The sequence below is a fragment of the Panthera leo genome, chromosome A3, assembly GCF_018350215.1.
Source record: "Panthera leo isolate Ple1 chromosome A3, P.leo_Ple1_pat1.1, whole genome shotgun sequence".
NCBI classification, from domain to species: domain Eukaryota; kingdom Metazoa; phylum Chordata; class Mammalia; order Carnivora; family Felidae; genus Panthera; species Panthera leo.
The window spans coordinates 120806366-120826113 of NC_056681.1; the positions used below are offsets into that span (position 1 = coordinate 120806366).

A 19748-nucleotide genomic window follows, 5' to 3' on the forward strand; every position below is an offset into this window, starting at 1 on the left:
CAGAATCTGTCAACTGAACCTTGCCTAAAGTATCTCCTTTCACTACTCCATACTCTACATCCTCTTTCTTAAAAAAAGAAAAGAAAAAAGAAAAAGTCAGCATTCATGTGCTTAAAACCTCTCTTGGCTCTCTGTTGCCTGTAAGGAAACAAGGAGCTGAAATTCACATTTATTGGATGCCCTATATTATGGCATAAGCATACTTCATCCGTATTATAAAGTAAGTAGCCTCATTTTTCAGGTGACGAAACTGAGATTTAACGAGGTTAAATAATTCTTCCTTAGTCATGCAGCAGAAAATGGAGGTGCCGGGATTCAAGCCCAAAGCTGTCCAATTCCAAAATGTATAACCTTTTCATTATATCATTTGTTCTCATTGAGATAGGGGTAGATTACAATCAGCTGGGGAACTTTCTCAAAACACACATGCTGTTATTACAAGTCTGAAATTTTTTGAGAAAAGACAACTAAATTAGTGGAAAAGAATGAAGAGTCCACAAACAGATATTTATCAGCGTTATGGAAGTAAAGAAATGGCAAGAAATGTGGCTGAAGTGCAACTGCTAGTCCTGTGACAAGAACCAAAAGAAGGGCATTCTGTTTTACTCTTATCCAGGAAAACACTGGTGTGGTTGTTGTGAAGACCCATCTGTATCTTCTGGTGGCAACTTACACTGAAGGCATGTATCCTAGTGTTTGTGTGGAAGCCACAGAGAAACTGGGTAAGTTTGTCTCCCTATGCCTGTCTTCATTCCCTATGGTAGTGAGGCCTTCTGACTGCCAGTAACTGAGAACCAATTCACACCACTGAGGGCAGAAAGGAGGAATTTATTGGAAGAGTACTGGAGTTAATGCAGCTGAACCACAGGGAAAATGGACTCCAGGGACAGAAATACCGCTAGAATGCTTCTCTAGTCTCTTTTTTTCTCTTTCTTTCTTTCTTTTTTTTAGATAGAGAGCATGAAAGTGAGCACAAGCAGGGGAGGGGGTAGAGGAAAAAAAGGGGGAGAGAGAGAAGGAGAATCTTACGTAGGCTCCAAGCTCAGTGCGGAGCCCAATGTGGGGCTCAATCCCACGGCCCTGGGATCATGACCAAGCCAAAATCAAGAGTCAGATGCTCAACGGACTGAGCCACCTAGGCACCCCTCTAGTCTGTTTCTAAGGGCATCAGCTTTGTTCTGTCCTATTGCAAAGCCTTTCCTGGCTGGTATCATGGCCAAGGCTCACATACTGCCTCTTAATTTCTTTTAGGACCCTGATTTGACAAGTCTTGGGTCATATGGTTTACCCCTATATCAGTCAGCTTTTGGAGGGTTAGGGGTGAAGAAGGCAGCAGGGTAAAAAAAACAAAACGAAACAAAACAAAACAAATGTTAACTGCTGGGGGCCACCCTATGTAAAGGAGCGTTTTACAGAAAACTTACTGAGCCAGGCAGCTACCTTATTGATGTCTACTGCATTCCTCTTCTGTGTCTTTATGTTTTTGAATGAATATCTAATATAGGACTAACTGGGAAATTATACCTATGAGAGTTGAGCTTAATGAATGATAAATTATATTTGTGTTCAGATTTTTATTTTTATTTTTTTAATTTTTTTTTACCGTTTTTATTTATTTTTGAGACAGAGAGAGACAGAGCATGAATGGGGGAGGGGCAGAGAGAGAGGGAGACACAGAATCGGAAGCAGGCTCCAGGCTCTGAGCCATCAGCCCAGAGCCCGACGCGGGGCTCGAACTCACGGACCGTGAGATCATGACCTGAGCCGAAGTCGGACGCTCAACCGACTGAGCCACCCAGGCGCCCCTGTGTTCAGATTTTTAAATGTAAACCTAAATTCCTTTAAAAAAATTGGGGGGGGGGGGGCGCCTGGGTGGCGCAGTCGGTTAAGCGTCCGACTTCAGCCAGGTCACGATCTCACGGTCCGTGAGTTCGAGCCCCGCGTCAGGCTCTGGGCTGATGGCTCAGAGCCTGGAGCCTGTTTCCGATTCTGTGTCTCCCTCTCTCTCTGTCCCTCCCCCGTTCATGCTCTGTCTCTCTCTGTCCCAAAAATAAATAAACGTTGAAAAAAAAAAAAATTAAAAAAAAAAATTCTAAAAAAAAAAATAAATAAAAATAAATAAATAAATAAATTGGGGGGGGGGGTTACTTGAACACTCCTTTAAGATAGTAGAATCCTCTACCTCTACTAGTGAGGAAAGCAGCCATTCTTTCGTTCTTTCAACACATATTCAGTGATGATCTACCATGTGTGTTCTTCTATCCAAATAAACAAGGATATCAAAGCTGTAAGCAGACATAGTCTCTACCTCCCAGGCCTCTATACATGCTGTCTAAAAATAAGTGTCCCTTTCTGCCCTGCCCCTTCACATTCAGTTGTCAAATTCCTAATCATCAATGGAGACACAAGTCAGTTCTTGGGCTATGCACTATGCATATTCCCGCTATGCTATGCATTTTATGCATACCTTTACTATCATTGCCATTAGAGCTCTTTGTTTACCTAGATTGTGAGCCCCTAGAAGATAAGAATTGTGTCTTAATCTCCTATCTCCAGTACCTAAAACAGCCTCTAGTGTTGAGTAGGTAATTAATACATGTTTGATGAACAAATAAATGAATAGCCTCTGCCTAGCAGAATCAGGGAAGGCTCCAGAGAAATGAATCTTAAAAAACTGAGAAATTAAGTACCATCACAGAAACACACACACACACACACAAATGTATGTATGCACAGAACTTCCCAGTTGTTATAAATAGTTTCCTGTCATGGAGTGTCATAAACCATGCTACACAGCTGGCAATGAGGTATTCTAAGAGTAAATAGGACTGAACCTGAAGAAGACACAGAAGGAGTGACCTCCAACATGGGAGGAACAGGCAATTACAACCACCAAGGTCCTTTTCTGGGCAGGTGTCAAAATTTGAGGGAAGTTCAGTTTCAGTAGACTAGGGCTGGAGCAGGAAGACAGAACAGAGACATGTAGATTTGGGTTAATTATATAATTAAAGGTATCCAGAAAATGAGGCTAGGGAAAGGGGGAATTAGGCTGTCAAGAGGCCAGATTCTATCCTATCAACTGGGGCCCAGGGCTAATTCCCCAGGTCTCCCGTGGAGACCAGGGAAGTTGCCTCAGCCCTGTAAAGTAGATTCTGTAGCTGGCAGTAAAGGTTGAGGTTCTTGTTTACAACCACAAAATACTCCAAAGAATCTATACTAGTTAGAAGGAGATAGCTGACATCATGCTACTAAAATCCTACTGCTCAAGGCATTTGGGTGGCTCAGTCAGTTAAGCGACCGACTTTGGCTCAGGTCATATCTCACAGTTCATGAGTTTGAGCCCTGCATTGGGCTCTGTGCTGATAGCTCAGAACCTGGAGCCGGCTTCAGATCCTGTGTCTGCCTCTCTTTCTCTGCTCCTCCCCTCCTTGCTCTCTCTCTCTCTCTCTCTCTTTCTCTCTCTCTCAAAAAATAAATAAATAAAAATCCTCCTGCTCTAGGAAGGGATGGGCTATCTTGGAAGTGGTTGGATTCTCATGAAGGATGATTGAGGCCTGACACCTACTCAGGAGCCAGTTACTTATCTCATTACTTCTGTTTCCTTCCCTTGTTTTTCTTTTAATTATATTTTTCACTATCAAAAAATTATATCAAAATTATACACAATAATTACAGAAAAATTGGGAAATAAAGAATTATAACTATTTTTAAATGTTTTATTATGAAAGATTCTAGGAAACATATATATCTTTGAGGGCAGCGATGGGTATTAACTATCCAGTCATCCTTGTATGTCCAGCATCTGGCACATGGTAGTCACTCCCAATGTCTGTGGAATAAATAAATGAATGAATCATATTGTGGTGATAATTTGCTGCTCACAAGTAATAACCATGTTCTGGTTTCTTTCAGGAGAATATCTAAGAAGAAAAGGAAATTAAGTCATCAAAGGACCATGAAAAACAGCTTTTGTTATTATAGGAAATCAATTCTAAAGAAAAAGTAATGCCTTATTTTGTGATTGTAAAACACTAGGAAGAAGGTACCAAAAAGGAAGAATGAGCTAAGGGAGCGATTTTTCTTTTTTCAAGAGATCCTCTTCTTTAATTAGAATTCTTTGATAAGCTTTACCTGTTTGTTTGATTTTTTTTAAGCGCTGGTCATTGGTATGAATGTGAGGACATTGATAGCTGCACGGGCATATCTGTTGAGAGACTCCTCCATGAGTCTCTTGGACTCCCACATCCTGCTGAGTATGTCAAGAGTGCAAGGCCCTAACCACTCTTCACCGAGGGCATTTCTCAGGGTTATGTTCCAGGAAGCAACCCCGAAAAATGAAGTAATGTCTCCCTTCAGAGCAAAGAGCGAGCTTTCTTACTGCTTGCTATAAAAAAAGGTAAGTTCCCTGAACTCAGTGTTGTTGCCCTATAATGCTGCTCACCACATGTGTGACACCCATCTGGTCCACATCACCCCTGTAGGACTTGGGGAGAAGGACAACACAAAGGCCACCCTTTGGGCCATAGTCAAAGTATTTGATGGGCATTCCATACCCCCCACCATCTGCAGGCATCTGATTTTGTTGAACATTGGAAATGGCCTTTCAAAAATCAACTCAAGGGCACATGGGTGGCTCAGTTGGTTAAGCGTCTAACTTTGGCTCAGGTCATGATCCCATGGTTCTTGGGTTCAAGCCCCACGTGGGGCTCTGTGCTGACAGCTTGGAGCCAGGAGACTGCTTTAGATTCTGTGTCTCCTTCTCTCTCTGACCATCCCCTGCTCACACTCTGTCCTCTCTCTCAAAAATAAATTAACACTTAAAAAAAATCAACCAAAAAAAAATTTTTTTAATCAACTCAAAAAGATTTTTGACTCTGTCTCCCTTCCTTCCTCCTAGTCCACACAACTTAGTATGGACAATGAATGCAGTCATCTCCAGAAAGGGTTCATCTGCTGTTTACCTCCAGGGTGACGATCAGAACAATAAGGGTGGGGAGTTATACAACCTATTTTGAAAATTTAGTATTCCATCCTGTCCATGATGCATCTTTCTTTCCCCTAATGGCAACTGCAGGCCAACCTGGTTGGCACACCCTTCAGGTGTCCCTGGGGAGGGAACATCTTACACAACTGGCATCAGGTCTTAGACCTTTTGCAGTTCTTGACATTATCAAGCAGCAAGGTACAGTTTTCTGAATTCTGAAAACATGCTATCTGGGGCTTTCCATGTAGATCTACCTACAGATTTTGGAGTCAGTCCTCATGCCAATGATTTCTCCTTATAAATCAGCACATTGACTTCTGGATTTTATAAGTCAGTCATGTGCATTATACACCCACTCTCCACATGCTGTCAAGCTGGGGTTTTGAGCCTGCAAGGCAGAAGTTCTGGCCCTGGCCCGTGGTAATCTCTCAAGTGCTAGAGGCCATCATGAAGCCTCTTGCCTGCTCACCAGCTGGTCAGCCAGCCTTTCCTAGACATACTCACTGCACTGCTAGGTGCCTGGGGGGCCCTTTTTGTAAACCACCTCAAGGCAAATGCCTCACTACCTAGAGCCATCATATATAGACCTGCCCAGTTACTTCTACAATTCTTATTATAAAGTTCCAGCTGTGTCCAGCTATTCAGAGAGACCCACCAAAGTGACCCTTTGGTGTAGCCACACAGTACCTGCAGAGGTGTCCTGGCCAGATGATCTTCTGGTCCAGGGGTCTCCAAACTAAGGAGATTTGTGTCCTGGTGGTCCACAAAGACTTTAGAAGGGGCACACAGGCGTGAATGGATTTAAGTGATTAATTTTTTACCAGACCCTCAACTTCCATACGTACTTACCTAAAACCACTGTGGTTGAGGAGTCATGTCAGCTCTAGCTTCCCACCTCCCCTCCCCAAGCACCCTTCCCCCAGTACACAAAAGGAAGGTATGCTCTCATTCAGCCCCAGTCTTGCCATGATGCTTGGCTTGGAGTACAAAAACTGCAGTGTGCCAGAGGAAAGGAAAACTCTCAATATTTTTTAACGTTTTTAAATCCATCCTCTACTGTCAAAAAATATATGTGGAGAGATCCATGAGAATAAAGTAAAAAGCATTAGTGAGAAATAGTGAAAATCTTTGTGTCATAATTGTTCTATGAGAGGAAGGCTTTATGTCTTACCTATATTTCTTTTTTTAATGTTTATTTATTTTGAGAGAGGGAGGAGGGGAGAAGCAGAAAGAGATTGGGGGAGAGAGAATCCTAAGAGGGAATGAGATCAAGATCTGAGCCGAAATCAAGAGTCAGACGCTTAACCGACTGAACCACCAGGCGCCCCTAGAAGGATTTGATTTTTAAAAACTGTCGTAGCAAAAGTGTATTGAGGGGTGCCTGGGTGGCTCAGTCGGTTGAGCGTCGGTCTTTGGCTCAGGTCATGATCTCGCGGTTTGTGAGTTCGAGCCCCGTGTCGGCCTCTGTGCTGACAGCTCGGAGCCTGGAACCTGCTTCGGATTCTGTGTCTCCCTCTCTCTCTGCCCCTCCCCTGCTCATGCTCTGTGTCTATCAAAAATAAATAAAATGTAAAAAAAAATTTTTTAATCTGAAAATCATTTTTAAAAAAGTGTATTGAAATTAACATTTTTACTTTCCAAATCCTTTGTGAGTATATCAATTTTTTTATTTTTTAAATTTTTTTTAATGTTTATTTATTTTTGAGACAGAGAGAGACAGAGCATGAACGGGGGAGGGGTAGAGAGAGAGGGAAACACAGAATCGGAAGCAGGCTCCAAGCTCTGAGCCATCAGCCCAGAGTCCGACGTGGGGCTGGAACTCACGGACCACAAGATCGTGACCTGAGCTGAAGTCCGACACTTAACCGACTGAGCCACCCAGGCGCCCCTGTGAGTATATTAATTTAAACAAGAGGCCTTAGGGTGCCTGGGTGGCTCAGTCAGTCACAGCTCAGGTCATGATCTCACAGTTCAAGGGTTCAGGAATTCGAGCTCGTGGAGCCTGTTTGGGATTCTCTTTCTCTTCCTCTCTTTCTGTCCCTCCCCCACTTGCCTTTTCTCTCTCTCTCAAAATAAATCAACTTTAAAAAAAAGTGCCTCTAAGTGAAAAAATAGTAGATATAATTAATAATCATGTGATAAATCTTCACAAAGCTTTGTTTGTATAATTTCAGAAGCTAAGATCCTGAACAACACTTAGGGGTGGGTAACAAATCCTTTACAGGTTGATTGGTTTCCAAGTCTTTGCTTTCAACAAAATTGAAAAAAGACCTAATTAAGTTGCCAGCTAATCTTTGAAAATAATTTTTGATGATAGATCATTATATAGTTTTTAATCATATAACTCAGAGGTATTCAGAGAATTGGCTGACATTTCTATAATGAAATTTCTCTTTCCCATCTAATTTATGCAAATTAGATTCCTCAGAGCTTGTCTATAAAAATGACAAATAGGAAGAGAATTTATGTTGATCCCAGTCTCATTCCAGCAATGAGTAATATTCATCCACAGACATAGTAATTACTTGGAAAAATTCAACCCCACCAGTGGTCATTAAGAGATGTCTTTCCAATAAAATTCTACTTTTCATGTTCAATAATTGTTAATATTTGAAATAATACTTATAATAATATAAAAATTCAAATAATGTTTTGATCAATTGTGAACTAATAATATTGTAATAATAATAAATTCCAGAAGAAATGTAACACTCACAGCCCTATGGTCACAGGAAATAACTTTTTAAATTAATGTCAGTTTTTGTACACATTTTCTTGCAGATAACAATGATCAATAAAGCATGAAATGCAGCAGTATATAATTCTATGAGAAAAGTAGAATGGAATATGAGTACAAGAAGAAAATTACATTTTAAAGCTTCTAACTGTTAAAGAACTGTTTGGGGCATTTTTAGTGGATGATCGTAGATATCAAATTGCTCTGAAATCTGGATTCTACTTGATACATTTAAAAGCCTTATATGAGTAGAGCACCTGGGGGGCCTCAGTTGGTTAAGCATCCAACTCTTGGTTTCAGCTCAGGTCACGATCTCACAGTTCATGAGTCTGAGCTCTGCATCAGACTCTGTGCTGACAGAATGGTGCCTACTTGGGATTCTCTCTCCCTCTCTCTCTCTACTCCTCCCCTGCTTGCATGCTCTCGCTCTCAAAATAAATAAATAAACCTTTAAAAATAAGTAAATAAATAAAAGCCTGATATGAGTTTTAAAATGTTAGTATTTATGACCAGAAATCATATCTTTTACACTATTTACATTTAAGATTAAATATTTTAGATATTGCGGTGCCTGGATGGCTCAGTTAATTTTGTCTCAGGTCATGATCTCATGGTTGTGAGATCAAGCCCTGGGTTAGGTTCTTCACTGGGTCCTGGGCATGGAGCCTGCTGAAGATTCTCTCCCTCCCTCTTTCTCTGCCCCTCCCCCACTCATTCTCTCCCTCCCTCTCTCTCTCTTTTTCTCAAAAAAAAAAAAAAAAGGAAAAAATATTTTAGGTATCAACTTTAAAATGTGAGCGGGGACAGACACATAGTTTTTGAAAAAGTTTTGTCTGTTCGAGACAAAATGTGAAGACCACTGCCCAGAGTAAGAAGTGCCTTGGGCATTGAGTCACGTGGATGGGTGCCCAGGAAGATGGCAGGGGCAGGTAGCCAAAAAGCAGACCCCAGAAGATGGAGGCAGAGGACTCCAGCAGGCTGACTGCAAGTCTTCTCTCTCCCAGAGCCTGCCTAAGTCCCTGCTCCTAGGATTTGCTCCATCAAGCTCAGTGTGGAGTCCGCACAGAGGGAGGGGAGAAAGAGCCCACAGAAAGGCCTGCAGGCACAAAAGCTGCATGAACAACCTAGACAAGAGCTGGCCCAGCTCCTGCAGGGAAGAGGGTCTGCTCCAGAACCCTGAGTCACCACTGAGCTTGGTCACCAGAGAAGCTATTGCCTCAAGGTGACTCAGCAGCACTGTGCAAAACCCTTTGAAGGGGCCGGGAGCCTGCTGGACATCTGGACGAGATTCTTCCAGGCCCCCAACCCCATTTAACTTCAGCAGCAGCAGCAGCAGCAGCAGCAGCAGCAGCAGCAGCAGCAACTGCACCTCAGATCACTTCCTCCACCCCATTCCTAACGCAGAAGATCTTGTTTGTTCTGCCAAAATAGAAACCTTTGGGGGAGACTCTTTAGAGGCCAGCGATATGGGGGTTTGTGAAATACTGCCACTGCAAAAATTCCACCCAATCCCTACATGTAGCTCTTCACAGAAAGGGAACTAGAGCAGGAAAAGTTGCTTTAAGAAAAGCAACTTGTTCTGTGGGGTGGCCATCTTCCTCCAGCAACAACAAAGACTGGCACTGGACCCCGGACCTGTCTCATCAGACCCACTTACTCACCCATGTGCCCCTCTTTCTGCGAGACAAAGCCAGTATTCCAGCCCTCAGTAGCCAGCAGCATTTTGGGACTCTAGACATCTAGACATGGGCAGAGCTGGAGCCCACACTGCCAGCAGCAGTGGGAGCTCAGACACCCAGCCATGGTTTTGCTGCCTGGCAGGAGTCAAGCTCAGTATGTCACCATCCCCGAAGGGCTCCTCATGCTCATGCCCATGCCCATCCTGGAGGACTGACCCTGCCCTAGGCGGCAGCTATCCCGAAGGCCTGGCTCACTGTTTTCTGGCCGTTACACTGCATGCGTGAGGAAGACCCTCAACCCCCAGAGACCCCTCCTGCTAGCCCTGCCCTGTCACTCAAAGCTAACTGCTGACACCAACTCAGGCCTCTGACTGCCCTAACCTTCATCTCTAAGCCCCTCACCGATGCCCTGACACACTCTAACCTTTAAGCCCAATGTTGATGGGACCTGTCCCCCATGGAGACAACTGTGGACAATTTTTATGACCAATGTGAGGCAGAACCAAGCTTCTCAGAGCAGTTCCAGCTGCTTGTCCTCATCCCGAGAGGAAACTGTCCTTCGGTCCTTCTGCTGGGTCCCTCACAGGCAGTGGAGGAGACCTTCCTGTTCCATTCATCAGCTACAAAGAGGGAACAGAGCGGCCCAGCCATCTGTCCTGGGGGCTGTCTGTCCCAGAAGCTCCCTAGACTCTTAGCTCCCCACCCTCTGCTTTTTTTATTTTCTTAAGTGTATCTATTTATTTATTTGTTGAAAGAGAGAGAGAGAGAGAGAGAGTGAGAGAGAGAGAGAGAGAGATTCCCAAACAGTCTCCACCTTGTCAGTACAGAGCCCAATGCAGGGCTCAAACTCACGAGAAATGGCGAGATCTTGACCTGAGCTGAAACCAAGAGTCGGATGCTTAACTGACTGAACTAGCCGTGCACCCCAGGAGGCCCCTTTAGAACAATTCTGACCCCCAACCCTCTCCTTGCCTGCTGGATTGATTTTGTACAAACCCAGTGCTGATCAAGGCTCCCTGAGCTCCAGAACTCTGGATGGCTCCTCACACTCAGTGCCTTCTGTGACCCAGGGCCCACCTGACCCTTGGCTTGTCTCTCATCACACCCTCAATACACTAGATGGTTTATCTTCCAAAGCCAACCCTATAACTTCCCTCCCCTGTGCCATTGCTGGCTCAGCATATTCTAACCTGGGTTGCTGCCACAGGAGGCGTACAAGAGGGGCTGAGAGGGCTCATCCCTCCTGGCAGTGGGGATGTGGGCACAGCTGCCGTTCAGTTGGCCAGACTATTCAGAGCCATCTCCCTGGCGACCACGAGCCCCAAGGAGAAAATTGAGATGGCCTAGACGCTGGGTGCCACAGCGGGGTTTGGTTATAAGGAGGACTTCTCTGCAAAGAGGCTGAAGGCCATGCAGAGTACAGATGTGCATGTTTCTGCAGTGGCTTGTGCATTTGGAGGAAAGGCCAAACTGATCCTTACTCCCCAGCTCAAGGGAGCTGTCTTTTGTCCTACCTACTCTTCTTCCATAATCTTTTCCTCCTCTTTTCTCTCTTGTATTAGTTACCTATTGTTGCATAACAAATTGCCCCCAAACTTAGTGGCTTAAAACAGCAAACGTATATTATCTCACAGTTTCTATGGGTCAGGAACCTGGGAACAATTTAGCTGAGTCCTCCAGCTCAGGGTCTGCTGTGGTTACAGGGAGATATGGTTCATTGAGACTATGAGTGTAGCATTCCAACTCAATTTTTTAAAATTTAAATGTTTCATTTCTTTCACATAGTTCTACATATAAAGTGCTTATTCTTTTTTTTATTTTTTTTAACGTTTATTTATTTTTGAGACAGAGACAGAGCATGAACGGGGGAGGGTCAGAGAGAGGGAGACACAGAATCTGAAACAGGCTCCAGGCTCTGAGCTGTAAGCACAGAGCCCGACGCGGGGCTCGAACTCACGGACCGCGAGATCATGACCCGAGGCGAAGTCGGCCGCCTAACCGACTGAGCCACCCAGGCGCCCTATAAAGTGCTTATTCTTTTTGTATTTTGTATTTTTTCCCTACCTCCCATGAGGTAGGCACTCTCTCCCAAAATAAGATATATAAAAATAACTCCATATAAAAAGATTCTGTATCTTTTTTCATGCTCACATGACCATATAAGTATGTGTATAGCCATGTATATGCATATATGGACATTTGCCATTGTTTTACCAAAATGTTACTCTCATTAAATGAATGTTTCACAGAAATCCCTCTATGTCAACTTCTATAGCTCTAAGGCATTTTTCAAATGGATGTATGGGTTCATCATTTATCCAGCCATTCCCTGAGTAATGGGATTTATTTTGTTTCTACATTTTTTCTCTATGATCAATGCTGCAAGAAACATTTCTCTACATATGTCCTTATATACTGGCATTTATTTCTATAGAACAAACACTTCAGAAACATGTACTATACTGTCATTGTTATCATTATCATAGTATTGTCTGACATCTGGTAATATACTTACTACTGTTTTTCATATATTTCTTGGCCATTTGATATAGATGGCAAGAAGAGGGACAGTAGCTGATGGGCATTAAATTTTTTTTTCTATTTTATTTTATATTTTATCTTATCTTATCTTATCTTATCTTATCTTATCTTATCTTATCTTTTGAGAGAGAGCATGAGCAGGGGAGGGGCAGAGAGAGGGAGACAGAGGATCCGAAGCAGGCTCCACCCTGTCAGCGGAGAGCCAGACATAGGGCTCAAATTCACAGACCGTGAGATCGTGACCTGAGCCAAAGTCGGATGCCCAACTGACAGAGCCACCCAGGCACCCCTGATGGGCATTTTTGTAAAACAGAAAGCTTTATGAAAAAACATAATTTGGGGGTGACTGGGCGGCTCAGTCAGTTAAGCATCAGACTCTTGATCTTAGCTCAGGTCAGATTCAAGCCCCGTGTTGGGCTCCATACTGGGCATGAAGCCTACAAAAACAATTTTTTTTTTCTAATAACCTTCTTGCAAGAGGTGTGCTCAGCAGAGGGATGTAAATAAAGAGATAAGATTTTGCAATTGGCAGGAGAGACATATACAAGACAGCTTGCTGTAGTTAGAGCCTTGGACCAGGACCCAGAAGATATGAATTTGATTTTTGGCTCTGACACTCACTAGCTATGTGCTCCTTGAAATCAAATTAGTCTTTCTATATCTGAGTTCCTTTCTAGTAAAGTGTTATGAAGATCCAATGAGGATGCATGTGAAGAGGTTGTAAATTATAAGGCACCACAAGATGTTACCTAACTTGTTCTTGTACAAGCACACACATGTGTGTATTCTTCTAAATCAGCGCTTAACCGGGGGGGGGGGGGGGGGGGGGGGGGGAAGAGGAGCAATTTTGACAGCCCCCCCCACCCCGAGGATGTCTGGAAGCATTTTTTTATTGTCATGACTGGATAGTGGGTGAAGACCAGGATGCTGTTAAACATTGCACAATGCACAGGGCATTCTTTCAAAAATAAATAATTATCTAGTCCAGGGGCTCCTGGGTGGCTCAGTAGGTTAAGTGTTCGACTTTGGCTCAGGTCATGATCTCAGGGTTCCTGAGTTCCAGCCCTGCATAGGGTTCTGTGCTTACAGCTCCCAACCTGGAGCCTGCTTCAAATTCTGTGTCTCCCTCTCTCTCTCTGCCCCTCCCCCACTCACACTGTCTCCCTCGCTCAAAAATAAACATTAAAAATTAAAAAAAAAAAAAAAAAAAAGATGTATCTAGTCCAAAATGTCAACAGTGCCAAATCTGAGAAACCTGATGTAGCCTATTTATACAACGTTAACCAGTCAAAATTGCCTCCCTGGGCAGCATCTTCCAGGCGCTGCTCCCTCATCCCCAGGAGGAAGAGCAGAAGTGGTAAGGATCCCAGGACGGCTTTTACCTTCCCCTTTCTCCAATCCTCCTCAATTCTGTCAGCTGCACCCATCTTGCCCAACCATACTCAAGAAGCTGGCCCTACAGCGTCAGTGAGTTAAAAGCCTGGCCTGGGTGGAAAATGGACCGATCGCCGGCCAAGAGACTAGTTCTCTAGAGAGAAGGAAGTTTTCTCTTCTGGAAGTGAGACTATAACAGGATTTCCGGCCAACCGAAGAAAGACTAGTTTCCGAGGCTCAAATGAATAGAGAATCTGATTCGCTATCACTATCTTTGCAAGGTGGGGGAGAAGGAGAAGGAAGAGGAGGGTTGGTCCAGGTCAGTCCCACCCCTGGCGCTGTCCGGAGTCCAGCCGTCCTTCGCGGTCGCGGCCGAGGCAGTCCCGGACTCCAGGGTTCTTCCGCTCCAGGGACCCGAGGGAGCGCAGGACCGCGCCGCGCGGAGCAGCGGAGAGCCCGGCCCCAGTAAGTGTCCAGGAACTCACACCCGGGAGGGTGAGGCGGGGTGGGGGTGGGTTCCAACTCAGAGGGAGCGCAATTTGCCTCACGCTCTTCTGTGTCTTCCCCCTACGCTGCATCCTAGCCGGGACAGCGCCACCTTGGCCTAACCAGAGTCCTCTGCAGGGGGTCCGTGTGCGGGAGGCTGGGACCTCCAGGGAAGGAGCGCGGGGCACGGCGCGGGCCGGACGTCCTGGAGACCACTTTTTAAGGGAAGCCGCTGGCCGGCAGGGGGCGCTGCAGTGTCGGGTTAGGCGCTGCGCTCTCCGAAGGACCTCGGGCTCCCTCCCTTGCTTCTACAGTGTCCTCAGAGAACATGTTAGCTGTGCACTTTGACAAGCCGGGAGGACCAGAAAACCTTTACTTGAAGGAGGTGGCCAAGCCCAGCCCAGTAGAAAGTGAAGTCCTCCTGAAAGTGGCGGCCAGCGCCCTGAACCGGGCAGACTTACTCCAGGTACCCAGGGGTCAGGGAGGGGCTTCGGGGCCTTCGAGAAAGATTCACCAGACAGATAAAAGGAATGACCTATGGCACTGCCAGTAACAGTCTTCATGATATGTCTGCAGAATGTGTGCCGGGGGTTCTAAGACAAAGAACCATTTAGCCTCCTTTGTTTCCACAATATATAGGGATATTTGCAAAGCGGCATCTACTCTGTGTTAATCCATTACCCGCTCAGGCTTCCACATAAGGAGATGGGGACTACCATTTGTTGAGCGTGTGGGGTGTGTGTGTGTGTGTGTGTGTGTGTGTGTGTGTGTGTGTGTGTCCTTGCTCTATCTCATTTACTCTTCTAGCAACCCTGTTTACCATTTGTATTATACAGATAAACTGGGAGTCAGAGAGGTTAAGCAATACTCAGAACACTAATAATCAGGGCAGCTGTAATTCAAACTGAGGTCTGGTGTGGCTCCAAAGTTCTGCATTCCTTTAGCTCTGAGGGTCCTGGAGCTGGCAGGGGACTGTACTCTAGGAATCTTCTTTTTTCTGCTCTTTGAAGCACTAAACTGAGACAGTTGCATTGATTGGGGTAATTGAGAAATGTGTGCCAGAATCACCTGGGCCCCTTTTCCAAAATAAACATTACCACAACCCAGGCATATGTACTTTGAAAAAGCTCCTCAAATGGTTCTAGTGCAGTCTTAGTTCAGCCCCTCTGGTCTGAAACCTCCAGTCAGAGGCTTCTGAGGCTTGCAGTGAGTGAGTACAAAGCCTGGCACTTGATATATGAAAACTATCTTTAAGGAGTCCACGGTTTTGTTCCTCGTCCTGCTACTGATTTACTTTGTAACTTTGGACAAGGCATTTCCCTGTGCAGGTCTCAGTTTCTCTCTTTGTAAAACAAGGCATTTTGATGAAGTAAATAGCTAAGGACCCAACCACTTCTGACATCCACCTATTATGTGACTTACAGTATCTGAATTACTTCTCCTGTCTCCTGTGCTGACTTAGCAAAACCTGACTTTATCCTATTTTTTCTGAGAAAAAGAGGGGCCGTTGGAAGAGAGCCAGGGATGGTGACACACACATTTCTGATCATGCTCACCACTTAGTGCACCCCTCTTTCTGCAGAGACAAGGCCAGTATCCCCCACCCCCGGGAGCCAGCAGCATTTTGGGATTGGAGGCATCTGGACACATAGCAGCGCTGGGGCCCGCCTGCCAGGGGCACTGGAAGATTGGGGACCCAGTCATGGTTCTGCTGCCTGGCGGGGGACAGGCTCAGTATGTCACTGTCCCTGAAGGGCTCCTCATGCCTATTCCAGCAGGACTGACCCTGTCCCAGGCTGCAGCCATCCCAGAGGCCTGGCTTACCGCCTTCCAGCTGTTACATCTCTTGGGTGAGGAGGCCCCCGCACCGTGCTCGCTCCATACAGTGTGGCTTAGTTACTTCCTGACTCAGCCACCTCAAAACCCAGCAGCCCTCAGAGGCAGCTTTGGCCTGGCCACTGAGTCACACCCAACCCCAGCACCCCACCCCAATGTACTGCCGGTAGTATCAGGTCCTCATACCACGTTAGCAATGGCCTGATGTTGAGGCTGAAAATCATTTGGTAGATGGAGCCTGGAAAGCACTGGATAGAAGGCCTGTACACATCTTCACACTGTAGGCCCACCAGTAGTCCCAGCTGCTCACAGTCCTGCCGAGCTTCTCTCTGTGAGCCTGATGCAGCAGAAGGGGCTATTCAATCAACTTTTATTCTTCCCAATCTCTCTGATGGGAGGGAGCCTAAGAAGACTTGGTCCCTGCCATGAGGGAGCTCAGTGAAACTGGGAAGACCAGTCATGCACATAGAACCATAGAGTTCAGCAGGTGGCCCTGTCTCTAACTACAATAGAAACTCCAGATGGCAACAGTTAGTGTGGGTAAGCGCGGTCAGAGAGGGCTTTCTGGAAGAGAAGGACTTGAAGGGTGAGTAAAGTTGAGGTGGACAGAAGGCAGGCCAAGGCAGCTTAAGAGAGTGTCAAGGTGAGATTGGCTGCTCCACTCAGAGTGAAGGACAATGATTATTATCTGTGACAGATGAGACTCGGACTGGGTTGTAGTGGCCTTGAGTGGCACCTTGTCTGGACTGGATGCAAAAGCCAACTGAGAACCACTTTACATTTTGAGGAGAAAGTGACATAATGAAAGCTCCATTTCAGGAAGAGAAGCCTGGTGGTTGTCCATGGTGCCTGGATCACTGAGACCAGCTGGAGGCCAGTTTCAGACTAAAGAGGGACTGGCTTCAGGTGGTGACAGTGGGAAGAGCAGTTACTTCTTACTTATTAAGGTATATGTCAGAGATGTGCATCTCGGTATTACTTCATAAGTAAAATATAGATTATGGATGTGGCTGCTAATAGCTGTTTCAAAAGGTTGTTTCCCACTTTGACAAGAGGCAGGAAGACAAAAAAAGAATTGTCGAGCACTCTGAAGAGAGCAAGAGATCTGGCATTCGGTGGTCCAGGGCCAGGCACATGTGGCAGAATATGCCTGCGTGGGGAATGTGTAACACTTGCAAAGTAAAGAGAATGGTTCCTGTACTTTGTGTCACAGGACACGTTCAGGCTGGAGACTCTGTGCTAATCCATGCAGGATCAAGTGGTGTGGGCACAGCTGCCATCCAACTCGCCCGGATGGCTGGAGCCATTCCTCTAGTCACAGCTGGCTCCCAGCACAAGCTTCAGATGGCAGAGAAGCTTGGAGCAGCTGCTGGATTCAATTACAAAGAAGAGGATTTTTCTGAAGCAACACTGAAATTCACCAAAGGTAAACAATAGCTTCTGCAGCTCAACAGGAATTTCAGAGGTGATTAAACAAAATCCTCACCAGCCTGAAGGTTGCCAGTACTCTGGATCTGTCTTGCCTCTGCTAAATGCCCAACAGCTGCCCTGGCCAATTTCTAGTACTCTGGTGTTTGACCTCTGGAGACAGGCAGACAGTATTTAGGACTAAAATGTTTCTGTGTGCATTCTTGTAAGTGATATGATTCCTACTCATTTTAAAAACTGGATAAACCAAAGAATTGGCCCGGAATTATCCAGGACCTCTTCTTCCAAGTCACTCTGCAATGAGTTACCAGGAGCGTAAGGCAGAGACCAGTTTAGTGCTGGTCATAGGAGGGGTAGGATGGTAGCTCCCCAAATGGGTAAGCCTCTGTATTCCAAAGCCAAATCTGTATATTTTGGGGTCATCCCTTTTCCATTTTGAGTCGAAAAGGAGAGATGAAACCAAAGCTAGTAAAATGATTCAGACAACCCAGTACAGACACTTCATAATTTAGATGTGAATTAGCCTGCTCTGTAGACTGGGTGGATTTCCCCTGTTCTTTCTCTTTCATGCTTGGGTGCCAGTGGGTTCTATCCTTACATGGGGATCAAAAGAGATACCAGGTCATGGTGTTGCCCCATTTCCCTCTTGCTGTGGCTAGGAATCATAAAAGATGAACTATAGCACACATGTATGATAGAATTCAGCTATCTAAACTCCATTTACAGCAATGTTTCTTTGAGCAATGTTTCTAGTTCTAACCTATACATTGTATACATGTACATATCCATATATTCACAAATATACCATGGAATCTTACTTTGCACAAAACTTTCTGTGTCTGACTAGCACTACAAATCTGTATTTCATGTGAAAGGTGCTGGAGTCAACCTTATTCTAGACTGCATAGGTGGATCCTACTGGGAGAAAAATGTCAACTGCCTGGCTCTTGACGGTCGCTGGGTTCTCTATGGTCTGATGGGAGGAAATGACATCAATGGACCTCTACTTTCAAAGCTACTTTTTAAACGAGGAAGTCTGATCACCACTCTGCTGAGATCAAGGGACGAAAAGGTGAATGATGAATGAAAAGAAAACATGATTTGATTGCCCAGAAAAGTGTGATTTGTTTACATAACTACAAAAAAGTTAGATCTGACACATCTTCTGTTAGCCCATGTAGAAACCTGCCCCGCTATGGATAAATAAGTAATCATTTTCACAGAACTAATTAAAATTGGTCAGAAGTCTCAACATCTTGGAAACAAGGTAACTAATCCCTCACATATTATTTAACCTTTGTAACAGAATGAATGAAGCATTGACAATATTAGGAAATAGGGGTTGTCTCCAAAGGCAGAACTCTTCTCAGTGTGATATAAAGCCGCTTAGGTGAGTAAGGTTAGTTAAGGCTGGACCTTCAACATATTATATATTACTGAAACCTTCTCTGTGTGGCACTTTAGCCGGTGCCAGATTTGGGAATGTTTCCCAACCTACGTTTTCACACCTGTGGGATAGCAGAGCTTAAACATCCCTTTTGAACTCAGCCTATAGAAGCCCGTTCTGTGGCCCAACTCCTGCTTTAAACCCTTAAGAACAGTCCTGTTGTCTGTGCCACTAATATTTTAGTCCAGGATTCCGTCTTTATCTGCTACAGAAGAGTGGTTATACATTTAGGGGCATGCACATACAAGCTGGTAGTAAAGGAGTTAGGTACCCCTGTGTGCATTTTCAGATGTGTACACGTTTCAGAGAGAGCACAAAAGCTAATAAATAAGCAGGATGGGGAGTAGCAAGGTAAAGCCTCTGTCTAGACTGATGGTCTCCTTTTCCTTATTTTAAGTACAAGCAAATGCTGGTGGAGGCTTTCACAAAACAGATTCTGCCCCACTTCTCCACGGAGAGCCCACAACGTCTAGTGCCGGTTTTGGACAGAGTCTACCCCGTGACTGCGATCCAAGAGGCCCATGCATACATGGAGAGCAACAAGAACGTGGGCAAAATCGTCCTGGAACTGCCGCAATGAAGGAGGAGGGGGTAATACTCAGGCCTTCCCAGGACAAACTTGGACAATGTTCACAGTACGCAGGAAGGAGATCGGGTGCGACTCCTGGCCGCCCTGTAACCCATTGGCCCTTCCCCGGCCTCGTCAACTGACCCGTGTAAAGCCAATCTAGGAAAATAAAAAGAAAGTAGAGCTAAAGGGCGGCCTTCTCACTTCGGCGGCCCCAGATCGTTGACTGAGGCAGCCGGGGCGGGGATGAGGTGGGGGTCGGGACTGGCGTCGCCGCAGGCATTACAGGAGTGCTCAACTTCAGGGTCGGGGGTTCCGGGTACGGGGACAGGGTCGGCCACAACCCCACCTGCCACAACCCCGTAAGCCCAGCTTTGCCCAGCGCTGAAGGACTGGGCCCACACACCAGTCCCCGGTGACCGCCGCGCGCGCCCCATAGGGTCCAGGCCCCGCACCCTCCGGCCAGCTTCCTTTTCTCAGGGCTGCCATGACAGGAACACCTCCCCTTCTTAAGCCCAGGCCCCGCCCCTTCCGGTGCACAGCTCAGCCCCGTCTTGAATCCTCACCTTTCAACTATCCGCCCCGCCTCTTTGTCATCTCAGGCTCGTTTTGCCCCGGAGTCTTTTCGAAAGGGGATATTACGTAAGCACGTCTCGGCGTGAGACGGC

At 45.6% G+C, this 19748-nt stretch overlaps 2 protein-coding genes across 6 annotated transcripts in view; both read left to right on the forward strand.

The window, feature by feature from the left end:
• Positions 1-4130, forward strand: part of PFN4 (profilin family member 4) — a 7399-nt gene extending 3269 nt beyond the window's left edge. For all 4 annotated transcript variants that reach the window (XM_042933565.1, XM_042933563.1, XM_042933562.1 and 1 more), the window contains exons 4-5: positions 617-722; positions 3913-4130. In XM_042933565.1, coding sequence (XP_042789499.1) covers positions 617-722; positions 3913-3941 — 135 coding nt within the window. In that variant the 3' untranslated portion in view covers positions 3942-4130. The remainder of the gene's footprint in view (positions 1-616; positions 723-3912) is intronic.
• Positions 4131-4212: 82 nt separating this feature from the next.
• TP53I3 (tumor protein p53 inducible protein 3) lies at positions 4213-19627 on the forward strand. 2 transcript variants are annotated; one of them, XM_042933559.1, is made up of 7 exons: positions 4213-4396; positions 13597-13780; positions 14116-14267; positions 15384-15651; positions 16851-17063; positions 17941-18137; positions 18910-19627. In XM_042933559.1, coding segments are annotated over exons 2-7 (1014 nt in total). In that variant the 5' UTR covers positions 4213-4396; positions 13597-13779; the 3' UTR covers positions 19093-19627. The 2 variants fall into 2 exon arrangements, with proteins under 2 accessions (XP_042789493.1, XP_042789494.1); XM_042933560.1 differs by having other exon boundaries at positions 16890-17063.
• Positions 19628-19748: the final 121 nt, after the last annotated feature.